The following is a 13327-nucleotide window of genomic DNA, read 5'->3' as shown; positions in this document are numbered from 1 at the left end:
ACAGACACTGGGGAAGCAAAGCAGCTCGTGCCCACTATAGTTAGTTCCCAGAGCTGTCTGGTAGAATGTCCCCACAGCAATCTGTACTGCAAGTTGGAGTGAATCCTGTGAGGAATTTATCTCCTTGTTAAGTAGTCATCTTAAGATCGCATTGGTCCCCCAATTTGCTTCATGGAGCAAGCTCAGGAGCTGTTCTATAGGGACAAGGCATGCCTATGATCATAAACTAAATATCCCTGTAGGACTGGCATGAAAATTGGTAACATCCTCTTGGAAAACAACATAAATAACCTTAACACATTCAAACACTTCAATCTAGTAACTTACATCTTGAGATCTATCATTCAAAAACAAACAAAACACACACATACAAAAAACAGCCAAAATATGTGTAAGGCTTCCTGAATAAAGATGTTCATTGCAGTGTTATTTAAAATTGTCAATATATTTAAAAGACTGTAAATAACCTAAAGACCCCATAATCAAAGATGATTACATAAATCATAAAATTTACATATGATTATATTTTACATGACCCTTAAAATAATGTCCAGGAATTATGTTGGTAAATTATATTACACGGGGAAAATTGATATTAAGTTTACCATGATCTTTTCTATGAGTAATATCTTTTCTATATAACTCAGGCAGAACCAGAGCTAAGTATGGAGTCAAATTCCATCACACTCAGCAATAAGAGAGTTCTGTGACCTTCAGTCCTGGTGGAGTTAGAATTGAAAGCAAAACATCGTGCACAGAGTTATCAAAAAAATACATCAGCATCCCTCTCATCAGAACGAATTTAAGTTTAGAGCCTTACCGAACTGTCCAACAGAATGAATACTCCTCAAATCAGTAGCTCAGAAGCTCTTAAAGAAACAACCAATTAAAGGTGTCCCAGGGAACAAACAGCTAACCACCCTTCAAAAGTACTTTAAAGTTTTGGGGAAAGCTAGCACTGAGCTGTTAAAATTTACCATGCAAACGTGTGGCTTTAGAAGGAAACTAGAGATACCCTGCAGCTTTTTTGTTCTTTGCTCCCTGTGGCATTTCTTAATTATTAGTCAGTATAACCAGCAGTTTTTGAAGCTGTCATACTGGTACAACTGTTTATGCTATTGTAAACACCTTTCATTTTTATTACTGAAGGTAGTTCAACTTGGACTCTCTGTGTGAGTGATTGAGAAACCAATCCAAACTGGTTTAAGCAAATAAGGAAAATTAATGTCTCAATGAGCTGAAAAGTCCATGGGCAGGGCAGGGAATGATGAAGAAGCTTCAGTGCAATCACCGAAGACCATTTCTTTTTCTCCAAGTTCAAGGGTAATTCTCTCCATTGATTGGCTTCACTCTCAGACTGGCTTCCCCTGCACCACCTTGCTGTGGTCCTGAGATGGATCGTCTGTGTCCTTCAGCTAAATGCTTCCAGGTTTTACAGGGAAACACAGCTTCCTTCTCTCATCAAACACAGGGCCTGGGCCTCGGCCTGGACTAGTCATTATGTCCCAGAATGAGATGCGTTTATTGACTCTTCCTAATCAGGACTCATTCCAAAAGTTCACCAGGTGGAAGGTGGGGAAAGGCAAACCACATGGGTGGAGAGGTCCCCAGAGGGAACTTGGGGTGCTGCCTTACCAGAAGAATGGTGGTGTGCTGATTGATCAAGATAGGGAGATCCACCACTGAAGGCAACTTGAATGCAGGGGCTGTTATTTACCAACTACTTCCCTCTTCTTCATCTTAGCTTCAGAGCTGTTTGGTTCATTGTATTGAATGCTTAAACATGGTAGCCAAATATCTGCCAAATAGTCACATGAGAAACATTTGTGTACAAAGAGAGATGATCATGCAATATAGCTTGTGTTAAATTCATCAGGTCATGGTTGGATAAAATGCATCTTCCAAATTTAACATCCTGTGAAATTAAAAGAACATGAAAGAAGTGCAGTATAAGTGATTCTGGGCCTCAATTGTTTTTTTGTTTCCACCTGTAAAATGGGAACAATGATTGCAGTTTGAAATCCTTCTTAGAAAGATCAACTACAATGACTTCTGTAACGTACAGCAATACAATGCCTGGCCCATCAGATTGTTCAGTAAATGTGAGTTCCTAAAGCTGCTGGTCTCATCATCAAAGTTAGCCTTATTTCTGAGTAAGCTCCATGAGGTCACTGTGAAATAACAGATAAGAGTGTGGACATCAAATGTACGATGTATACCCAAACCCAGGAAATGGGGCACTTTGGAGTAAATCAAATGTCCCCTTAAACAAGGACAATAAGTAGATTCCATCCCCACAGCTGATTCCAGTCTATGAATAGTGACTGTCATATTGGAGAGATTCCAAAGGCACATTTATACACAACAGTTAGAAATGCTGTGACTGATGAAAGTGCCTGTCTAGATGGAGAGGCGAGAGACAGCCCCAGCAACACACCTGCCACCTTTCCAGAGCAGTAACACAGATCTAAACACCATCTTCTCTGTTGTGTTTGTGCTTTGTAGACTCTGGAAAACCCCAAGTATGAATTGATCATCGAGGCTCAAGATATGGCTGGACAGGATGTTGGATTAACAGGCACGGCCACAGCTACAATCATGATCGATGACAAAAACGATCACTCGCCAAAATTCACCAAGAAAGAGGTAAATTCTTGCTGGCCACCACCACTATGGTCACAGTCCTGATTACTGATTAATATTAATTCCGCGTACCGTGGCCCCTGCTGGCTCCCTGTTTGCAAAATCAAAATTCTCTTTTGTGAGAGAGAGGATAGTATTTTGCTGGAATTCTTTCTTACATTTTTATTGTGTGTGTGTGTGTGTGTGTGTGTGTGTGTGTGTGTGTGTGTGTGTGTGTGTGTGTAACTAAAATACCAAAGCATTGAACAAAAGCATTGAATCTTGTTAAAGTGTATGAGAAGATAACTTTTAATGCCCAAGTGCCATTTTCATAGTTTTATAGGTGTTATTTAGCACTGAGTTATGTGAGTCCCATTGTGGTTTTAGCATAAAAATAACTATTTTTTTTTCAGCAAGTACAGATTGAGAGGCCAGACAGAAAAGCAGCAGATTTTCTTGGCAAGAACAAGGTGGCCCAGGAGCTTATAAATAACAACCAAGTTAGCTTGTCTGGGAGAGCCATTATTTATCCTCAGCTCCTATGCTTTTATGATTATGGATCATTGTTGTCGTTTTCCATTTATGCCAGCAAAGCGATGTTTGGGGAGGGGCTGCATATGCAAGATTGCATTCTGTTGCTGAATGTGTACCTGAGCTAAGAAGTCATTTGCACTGTGCATCAGATGGAAATGCGCTGAGATACTGGCTTCCTTGGGGTTCAGGGCCATGGAACTGACCTCTTCTTACCAGTCAAGTGAAGATGTAGAAAGATTACAGTGGGTCCATTTCCTGAGTCCTTACTGCATTCACCATGGTGTTCTCCACCTTTGATCTGTCACCTCGTTTGATTGTTTATTAACCACATTTTATAAAAGAGGGAGCTTATTATTAAGCTCAGAGAACCTAGAGAACAGCTCCAAGGTCATGGGCAGAGTAAACAGCAGAAACAGGAAGTGGACCAGTTTCCTGTGACTCAAAAGCCACTCTCTTAACTGCGGTGCTGTGCATCCCCATCTCCATGGATGTTTCTGCCCTGCAAGGCATTTGGAGAAAAGACATGTGTGGACCTGCAGTTGCCACATCCCTTTGTCAAGGAATCCTAGGGCTACCTCAAGTGGCTTGGGATATGGACCCTCTTAGCCCTACCTTGGTCCCCACTGGCATTTCCACCTCAGCAGCCCTGTGTGACTCATGCAGGAGCTAGAAATCTCTCTCTCCCACCAGTGTCTTAGGCATTCAGGATTCCAACCTCAAAACAGCAAAGCCCACAGTGGTTTGATGTGGCCTCATTCTATGACTTCCCATGACAGCGTTCTAATAACTGCTAATACCAATTGCTCATTATTACTGTGTTTCCCAAACTGGTGTTCCAAGAAATTAGTCCCACAAGTTACACCATGGCAGGGGGCAAGAGGGATGAAAAAAAAATTCAGGATCAAATAGACGTAGGGAATATCAAATTGAATAGTTTAAAAGATTTTTCTTACAGCAAGACTTCTGAGTAACTTTTAAATGCTTGTTTCTCTAAGAGGAGGTAGGTATGGTCTATAGGGTTTCTCAGGCTTCTTTGGCCTGGGAACATTTTTTCCTGGACCATCACATCATAGCCTATTGAGCTAGGGTTTCATGGGGATATTGGTTTATCTGTACCATTTCCTGTTAACCTACTTCAAAATAAGAACTCAAGGTACATTGTTACACTTCTTGCCATGTACTGGAGACTCAAAAAAGATTGCTCAAAGCAACATAAATGCAATGAGAAACCTGAAGGGACTGCACCTCAGCAACTCCTCTGTTGGAAGGAGATACTGGGTACAGCCGCGATTCAAAGTCAGCTTCTGTTTTTATTGTAAGGACAAGGAAGTTTCACAAGAAAAATCAGTTGATTCAATCATTTCAAAAGAACACAAAGACATGGGCAATGTACAAGAGCTATCTATGGCTGAGTATAGCTTAAACAATAGAAACTAGTAACATCATTAAAATTAACAATGTGATATTCCAAAGTACAACTCGTGAAAAGCTAAGTTGGTCAAACTGTGATCATTACCTAATTTAAAATATAACCTCTCCTTAAATGATTTAAGCAAGAGTTACATTCTTATGATTAAATCTAAGTATAATTGTCTCTAAAGTTTCCACCAACAAACAGCTTGCCCTTAGCAAACATTTTTCACATTTTTCCCTACAGCAATTCTTTCAACATCTTTTAACAACAATCAGTATGTTAAATAACCAAAGTACATAATCCCATCCCTCAACAGTGATTAGAATTGATTAGATGGGCTTTTGTCAGATAGCTGTAGACCATTGTCTCCTAATGAGGACCTTTGTCGCATACATGCATTACTATCTAAAAATCAACCGAGAATCAACATATACTTGGTTAGAATTGATTAGATGGGCTTTTTGCCCTGCTTGTAGGCTGTTGCCTCCTAGCTAAGGACTTTTGTCCCATAAGTTTTTTAGCTAAAGAGCTCTGTCTAAAAATCAAATGAGAATCAAGATTTCTAACCCTCTACAGTACATTGTAATATTCAATATGAACATAGCAATAAAAACAAAAGTGGGAAAACCCCACCAAAAGTAAGAAGACCTGTCAACGTTACCAACTGTGTGAGATCAGTCACTTCAGTGCAGCTGCATTTAGTTCATGTGACTCCAGAGAAAAAGAAGTGCTTCATGAACTAAACATTGTGAAAGACTTTTTTGTTGTTGTTAATATCACTGAATTCAAGGAGGAATTTAACATAAACCTTAAGTAAGAATAGCATAAGGAAGATATATTAACCCATGGACTGGCAAAAGCACAAGAATTTTCTTTAAGTGAACATTGGACAATTAGCTTGGGATTCCCTAAGGGAAGAGCTGATGTCTAAACTCATACAGAGATGTAAATAACAAAATAAGGAGCATGGGAAGCCAGTAAGTACATTAGACTCCCTCTTGGAGATTAGACATCCCAAAGGAGTCTTGTCCAGTGTTGGATAAATTCACAGTTGAACATTCTAACATGTTCTTAAAAGGCTGACATTCTTTGTTGTTGAAAAGAAATTTATACATTTTTGATACCAAAATTGCCAGAGGTAGTATAATGGAGAGGTGGAGAGGGGAGCTCTGCAACCAGAACTGGACTCAAATCCTACTGTCAACGGGGCTGATGGTAGAGCCTACCCTGACAAGTCTTCATGAATGTTAAATGACCTAATGATGAAAAGTGCCTGTAGCTGGTACTCTCTAGAGTGTTGGGGATGAGTGCAGTGCTGATGAGGAAGATGTTGATATGATGACAGCGATGTTTCTAAAACTTCAGAGGCCAAATGATATTCTCAGCCAGAGGGCCATCTCCCTCCACTGTTTTTCTTTAAAGTCATCTATGAATCTGCTCAAGAACTTCAAAATACATGGTTTAGATCCTAGAGTTCTAGGGGAGAAGGAATTCTGGAGGAGAGGTGGCAGAATCTGTAAAATGCATCACTATAATATCAGGACTGGGAATGAAAGCAAGAAAGGCCAGGAAAAACCTGCTGGGGCAAGAAGGAGAGCTGTGCTGAGGACTCAGCCCAGATGCGGTGTTCTTTAGGATGTGGATGGTCTCTAGAACATAGAGCTTGTGATCTCGACACTGGAACAATGTTTAGAGCCGAAGGTCAAGGTTTAGTCATTCCAGAATGAAATGGTATAGCTGAAGATGTCCAGAAAGCTGTCCAAGATGTTGTTAGATAAATTTCTGCATATATTATGACATTCCTTAGGAAGTTCATAGGAATACATGGTTCAATTTCCCAGACTCCTCTTATCTTTCTGCTCTGTCTTCCTCAAGGCTGCCTCATGGCACAGTAGGGTCACTGCTGCGCCAGCCATCAAGTCCACTAACATGCAGAAAGAAGAGGGGCATGGGAAGGGTGAAGAGGGACCTGCCACCTAAGTAAATGTCATTTAAAGAGCTTACCTTGAAACCCAGGTGACTTCTGCCTGCATGGTCTTAGCCTTGTTTATCTGTAAAGGAGACCGAGAAATGACTCCAACCATCTTTAGTTGGCATGTTGCAACCCTCTACAATATAGTGGTTGTTTAAGGAAGGACTTATTTTAAAGGTTATTTCAAAAGGAAAATTCCTGGTGCAAAGTACACTCTTTTGTTTCTTCCTCTTGTGTTCATTTACACTGACTGCAAACTTGCTGAGAACCAAGGGCAACATCTCTCTTATTCTCTGTTGCACCCCAGTAGGCACTTAATAATTCAGTATTTGCTGTATGCTTCCTGAATGAAGATCATTTTAACTTGAGAACCGTGTCACAGGATATGATGAACAAGGTTGAAGTTAAAATTGCTACTTATATATGAAATTAATCTTTAGTCATTGACTTTTATGCAAATTTAGGTTGGAAACACTAGTTTCCCTGTGGAGACTTTTTCTAATAGCTTGTACACATAGCTTCAACCAAAGTTGCTTTTGAATTTCCTAGATAAGGTATTTTGAAATAATCTTAGGAAATATAATTGAACTCTCCAAACCCAGAGTTTGAAATACAGGTGAGAACCTCAGTCCCATATAGAGCAAAGTGATTTGTCTATTCCACTCTCTGAAGTCTTTTTATAAAAGACTCTTGATTTGTGTTTGAAACACAGTTGATACCAACAAACAGTGATTGAAAAACTCATGTTTTCACAGAAATCTCAGGTCATGAGGATTAATTAAGCTCACTAACAATTTAAAAGAATATGTTTGCAAATGATTATAAGATTTTAAAAACCAGACATTGAGCAGTTTCTTCATTTACTGAATCAATTTCATTTTCAAATTGCACTTTAAAATAGCGATGGGTAATTTTGACTTAATAACTAGGAATTTTTTGTTTTTAGCAACATGATGGGTTCTTTCTGAGGTAAATGTTGTAGTGTTTGAGCTATAACATTACAATACGTATAATAAAAATGACATAAAACTTAAAAGGTTCTGTCCTCCAGCTGGAAAATGAGAGACGGGTAAATGCTTTGGTCTTTACACAGCGTGGAAGGTGAATGACAGGTGCCCAGAACCGGCGAGCTGCACCCGAGCCACAGGCGGATACCCATGCAAGGTTATCAAATGAAGGCTGGGGTCCAGTCTCTAATTTCCAAAATCCAGAGTGGCATCTTCAAGCTCACATGATGCCCCAAGAATCTTATTTTTCTTTGGGGTAGTAGCTTTTTGAATAAAAATATTTTATTAATTAACTGCCTAATACATCCTGTAATACATTTTCTCCTACATATTTGGCTGCAAACTCTATGGTTGCTTCTTCACATAATAATTATGCAGTATCATTTTCTATAGAAATATAAGAGCAAAAAGTCTATTCTTTCCTCCAGCAGGGTTGATAGAAATTCACTTTGTATTAATGATAGTTTAGAAACTTTTTTTTTTACCTTCCCGACACATTTTATTATTGGAGAACTTGTGTAAATTTTGAGGATTTTTGTCAAATTTAACAAAATCTCTATCAAGTTTCTGTCATAATTCAAATGTTCCTGTATAATGACGAATCTTTAAATTGATGACACTTGTTAACTAGCTTGTCATTCGTGTCCTTGTTTTGTAGAATATTATGAGTTTTATGTTATCTTTATGGGTGCCAGTATGGCTGGTCAAATTGGCAAAAATTTAAATCTTTCTGCAATGTGTTTATTATGATTTACTTTATTAGTTAATTTATGAAACAAAGGAGGAGCTTATTTCTTATGTTAGAAATTTACCTTTTCCTCTTAATGAATTATCTGAGGCAGAATGATGTCAGGATAATACCTATTTCATTCCTTAACTATATGACTTTGCTTCATATTCCATTAAGTTTTTTTAGTAACAGCTTTATTGAGATATAATTCACATGCCATAAAGTTCACCCTTTTAAAATGTGCAATTCATTGCTTTTTAGTATATGCACCAAGTTGTGCAATCTTTGGTACTATCTAATTTTAAAACATTTTGATCACCCCAAAAAGAAAGACTGTACCCATTAGCCTTTCCCCTTTCCCCCCATCCCCTGGCAACCACTAATCTACTATCAGTCTTTATAATTTGTTAATTAAAAAAATTTTATATCAATGGATCATACAATATGTGGTCCTTTGTGATGGCTTCTTTCACTTAGCGTAATTTTCTCGAGGTTTATCCATGTTGTAGCATGTATCAGTACTGCACTCCTTTGTATGGCTGAATAATACTCTGTTATATGGATATGCCACACTGTGTTTATCCATCCATCCATTGATGGATATTTGGGCAGTTTCAACTTTCTGGCTACTGTGAATAATGCTGATATGAACATCATGTACAATCCATTAAAGTTTTTATCTGAATTTTTCTCTCAATTCCTGAATAGCTGGAATTGAGAAAGAAATGACCTATAATATTGTTCCAAATTAGTAGTCTGTAATTTCTTACTTGTTTTATTGAAACATTCCAAAATGTCTTTCTAAATTGCAGTTAATGTGGCTTATATAAGGATTATCAACTTCTTTTTAATAACCTTATAACGTTACAAAAAAAAAGTACACAAATCCTGAGGGATTTAATTCTTGAGAAGCCAAACACAAAACCCAAATCAAGAAACAGAATGTGATCAGCAGCTAGATGGTTCCCAGGGTTCCTTGTAGTCCCACCACCTGCTCCTGTCCTGACTACCTTCACTGTACATTAGGTTTTCCTATTTTTAATCTTTACAGAAATGGAATCATACATACAGTGTGTACTCTTTTGGCTAACGTTTGTGAGATTCATCTATATTTTGCATGCAGCCATCGTCTAGTCATGTTTATTTCTATACAAACATATTTCAGTTTACTCATCTGTTCTACTATGTGCAACCATTTGGGTGGTTTCCAGTTTGGGTGGGGTTAGTTTGGGTAATGGTGGAATGAGCATTCTTGAATGTGTCCTTGGGTGTGCATATTACTGCATGTATGTGTTTCTGTTTGAGGTATACCTATAGGTGAAATTGCTGGGTCAACTTTAGTTGAGACTGCCAGTTTTTCAATTTAGTTGTTTCGGATTACACTGGAACAGTCAATGAGAATTTTGACTACTGTATATCCTCCCCAACATTTGGTATTGTCAGGATATTTTGTTTGTTAGCCTTCCTAACATGTGTGTAGTGGTATTTCACTGTGGTTTTAATTTGTATGTCCCTGATGGCTGATGATATTGACTATCTATCATTCATATACTGGTGTCGGGCCTTAAAAACTAATGCCACCTTAAGTGACATTACAAGTGGCACCATTATGGGCCCACAAGGGCGTATTAATGTGGCAGCCTAAGACGGCACCAGGAGGAAGTAGGATGGGAGTGTCTGCGGGAACCTTGCCTTAGCCCTTGGCCAAATACGTGCTTCCGCGCTTGTGAACACTGCGTGGTTGCAATAGCTAGGCACTGAGACAGGATGCATGCTCTTGACCTTTAAGCTGATAGGATTATGTTAAAACCTCCCCTCCCTATCCATCTATAAAAGCAAGTGCTTGTGTGATAATAAAGGGAACTGCTCGACAGAACCCCCATCGCGTCTGAGTGTCCTTTAACGGGATGGTTGGGGCCGGCGGCCACCTCTCTTCACAGCTCTCTTCCCCTGTCTCCTTCCAAAGGGGACAGGAGGGAAAGAGTAATCCAGGCCATTCGCTCGCCCACCAAAAGGGACACCTAGGGAAAGACTGATAATGAGGCATTTTTTCTAGGGCTGTTCTGGTCGGCCAGCAGCAGACCCGACATACTGGCCATTGGGATTGTACTTTTGGACAGTGCCTGTTGAAGTTTTTCAGACATTTTTCAAGTTGAGTTCTTTTTCTGTTCTTGATGTGTGGCTCTTTATATATTCTAGATGTGAGCCCTTTGAGCTATGTACATGTTGCAAATATCTTCTTCCCCTCTGGCTTGCCTCTTTACTCTCTCGATGAAGAGAGGTTCTCAATTTTAGTGAAGTTCAATTTTTTAACCTCTTATTTGATGATTAATGCTGTCTGTGTCCCATTTTTGCCTACTCCAAAGGTTTAATTTCTTTGACAGATGTAAAACATTTCAGGTTTTATTTCTCTTTATTTGAATTTGATAGGTTGTGTTTTTACAGGAATTTGTCCATTTCATCTTTTTTAAAAATCCTGCCAAGAAGTCTATCAATTTTATTAATCTTTTCAAAGAAACAACTTTTTGTTTTGTTGGGTTTTCTCTATTGTGCATTTTGTTGTTGTTGTTTATTTCCTTTCTTCTATTTCTTTGGTTATCATTTGCTATGTTTTTTCAAATCTCTTTGAAATTATATGCAGATCATTAATTTTCAATCTTCCTTCTTTTCTAACGTATGAATTTAAGACTATTTAAGTTTTCCCTTAAGCATGGCTACAGTTGCATTTCACAATGTGTGATATGATGTATTTTCATTTTCAGTTCAAAAATATTTTCAAAACTCCTTTGTGTTCTTTTTATGAGTAATGATTTTTGAGAAGTATATTTCTTAAAGCTACATATTTGGGGGTTTCTCATTTTTTCATTGCCATTAATATGTAGCTTAATTTCACAGTGCTTAGAGGATGTACTCTATATGATTATTGTCTTGTAACATTTGTTAAGACTTGCTTTACAACCCAGCATATAATCAGTTTTGATAAATGGTCCACATGCACTTGAAAATAATTTAAATTCTACAGTTGTTTAGTATTATGTTTTATAACATCAATTAGGTTAAGGTTTATAATTTTATTTTTTAAATCTTCTATATGTGTTTTATTAATCTGCTTATTCTTCTGCACTAGAGTAGATATGATATCTACAATTATAGATATATTTATTTCTTCTGCTAATTCTAGAAAATTTTTCTTTGAATATTTTGAAGCTGTGTTATTAGGTGCATACAAATTTAGAATTATTGTGTCTTCCTTTATTATTATGAAACTTACCCCTCTGTCTCTGAAAATGCTTTTTGCTGTAATATTTACCTCATCTAGTATTATAATAATTATCCTAGGTTTCTTTTGGCAGTGTCATAATAATATATTTTTTCCATTGTTTTTTCCCTCAAGTTCTCTGTAGTCTTATACTTAGAGTTGTGTCTCTTAAATCAATTCTGATAATCCTACTCTTCTTACTTGGATTATTTTGTCCATTTACATTTAATGCAGGTACCATATATTTGGATTTAAATCTGCCAATTTTAATATTTGTTTTCTATTTATTGAAAACACCTTTTATATATTTCTTTTTCTCTCATTTCTACCTCTTTCCGAATTAATTGGGTATTTTATATAATTTCATATTCAGCTCTAATAACTTATTAGTTATACTTTGTTTTCATAGTCTTGTAATGGTTTCTGAGAAATTATATTATATATCCTTGACTTATGTAATTAATATAAATTAGCATTTTTACCACTTCCCAGGTAAGGCAAGGACCTTAGAACATTTGAACTCCTTTTATCATCCTTCTGCCTTTTGAGATATTGTTGTCATGTTTAAATTCTACATACGTTTTTTAAATTTTACAAAAATGGTATCATTCTATTTTTAAAATATCAGTTGGTATTTGCTTACTTATTTTCCCTTTATATTACTATTTATTCCTTCCTGTTTCTGTGCTTCCATGTGGGGTAATTTTCCTTCTGACTGAGGAATTTCTTTTATTTTAAAAATAGTGCAGGGGGTAAGTTCTCACATTTATTGATTGCTTAAAAACATCTTTTTAGCCTGAATTTTTGAAGTACATTTTCATCTGATGTAAAATCAATTGACAGCTATTTTCTCGTAACACTTTAAAAATGACATTTTATTGTCTTCTGACATCTATTATGTTTGTCAAAAGGTCAGCCATCAGTATTACTTTTTTCTCCACTGAAAGAAATGTGTCTGTTTTCTCTGTCTGCTTTTAAAAACACTTTCTTATCTACTCTTTGGCAGTTTACCATGGCATGCTATAGCATGTTAAATTGTGGCTTAATTTTTATTGATCATGCTTGTTCCTTAAGCATCTCAATTTATAGCCATACCTCTTCTATTCCTTCCAACCTATTTTTTGTTCTGCTCTGGGACTGTAAATATATATATTTACAGCTTCTGTTGACCTGTTTTCAAGTTCACTGACGCTCTCTTCTGCTATTTCCAATCTACTATTATACCAATCTATGGATTTCTCAATTCCATTTATTATATTTAAAATTATGTAGTTTCCACTTCTTTCATCGAATAAAATTTTCCACTGCAATTCTCCATCTAACCTATTTTCTTAAATATTTTAGTCAAGTTATTTAAAATTCAATGTCTGATAACTCCAGTATCTAGATCACTTCTAAATCATTTTCTATTTTCAGTATTTTTCTCTTGGCTTTTGATCATTTGTTTTTGGTCCTCTGGCATACCTAGTAGTTTTAAATTTTAATTGTGAATAACATGTATAAAAATTTTAAGAGATAATTTGCAGCTCCAGCTGATGTCATTTTCCTCCAGAAAGGATTCCCCTTTGCTTTCTATAAACAGATAAGAGTAGAAAAGGATGACTTAAATCACTCTGGGGTTGAGTTGGTTTGTAGGTGGGTTTCAGGATTTTGTGAGGGTTATTCTACTTCCTGGTTTCCCGTGCTCCCTGGATGCAGCTTTTCTGGGGCCCTGACTGAAAGTCCAGTATGTTTACAAGGACTCATCCACCTTGGCAGACCTTGAATTCCCTGTTGTCTTCTCAGTCCC

At 37.1% G+C, this 13327-nt stretch overlaps 1 protein-coding gene across 1 annotated transcript in view; it reads left to right on the top strand.

Annotated features, from left to right (window-relative positions):
- CDH13 (cadherin 13) overlaps positions 1–13327 on the top strand; it is a 1069738-nt gene that overhangs the window by 903426 nt on the left and 152985 nt on the right. The window contains exon 8 of the mRNA XM_063110059.1: positions 2506–2646. Coding sequence (XP_062966129.1) covers positions 2506–2646 — 141 coding nt within the window. The remainder of the gene's footprint in view (positions 1–2505; positions 2647–13327) is intronic.

Source organism: Cynocephalus volans, chromosome 10 (genome assembly GCF_027409185.1).
Source record: "Cynocephalus volans isolate mCynVol1 chromosome 10, mCynVol1.pri, whole genome shotgun sequence".
Taxonomy (NCBI): Eukaryota; Metazoa; Chordata; class Mammalia; order Dermoptera; family Cynocephalidae; genus Cynocephalus; species Cynocephalus volans.
This window is presented reverse-complemented; position numbering and strand designations above follow the sequence as displayed.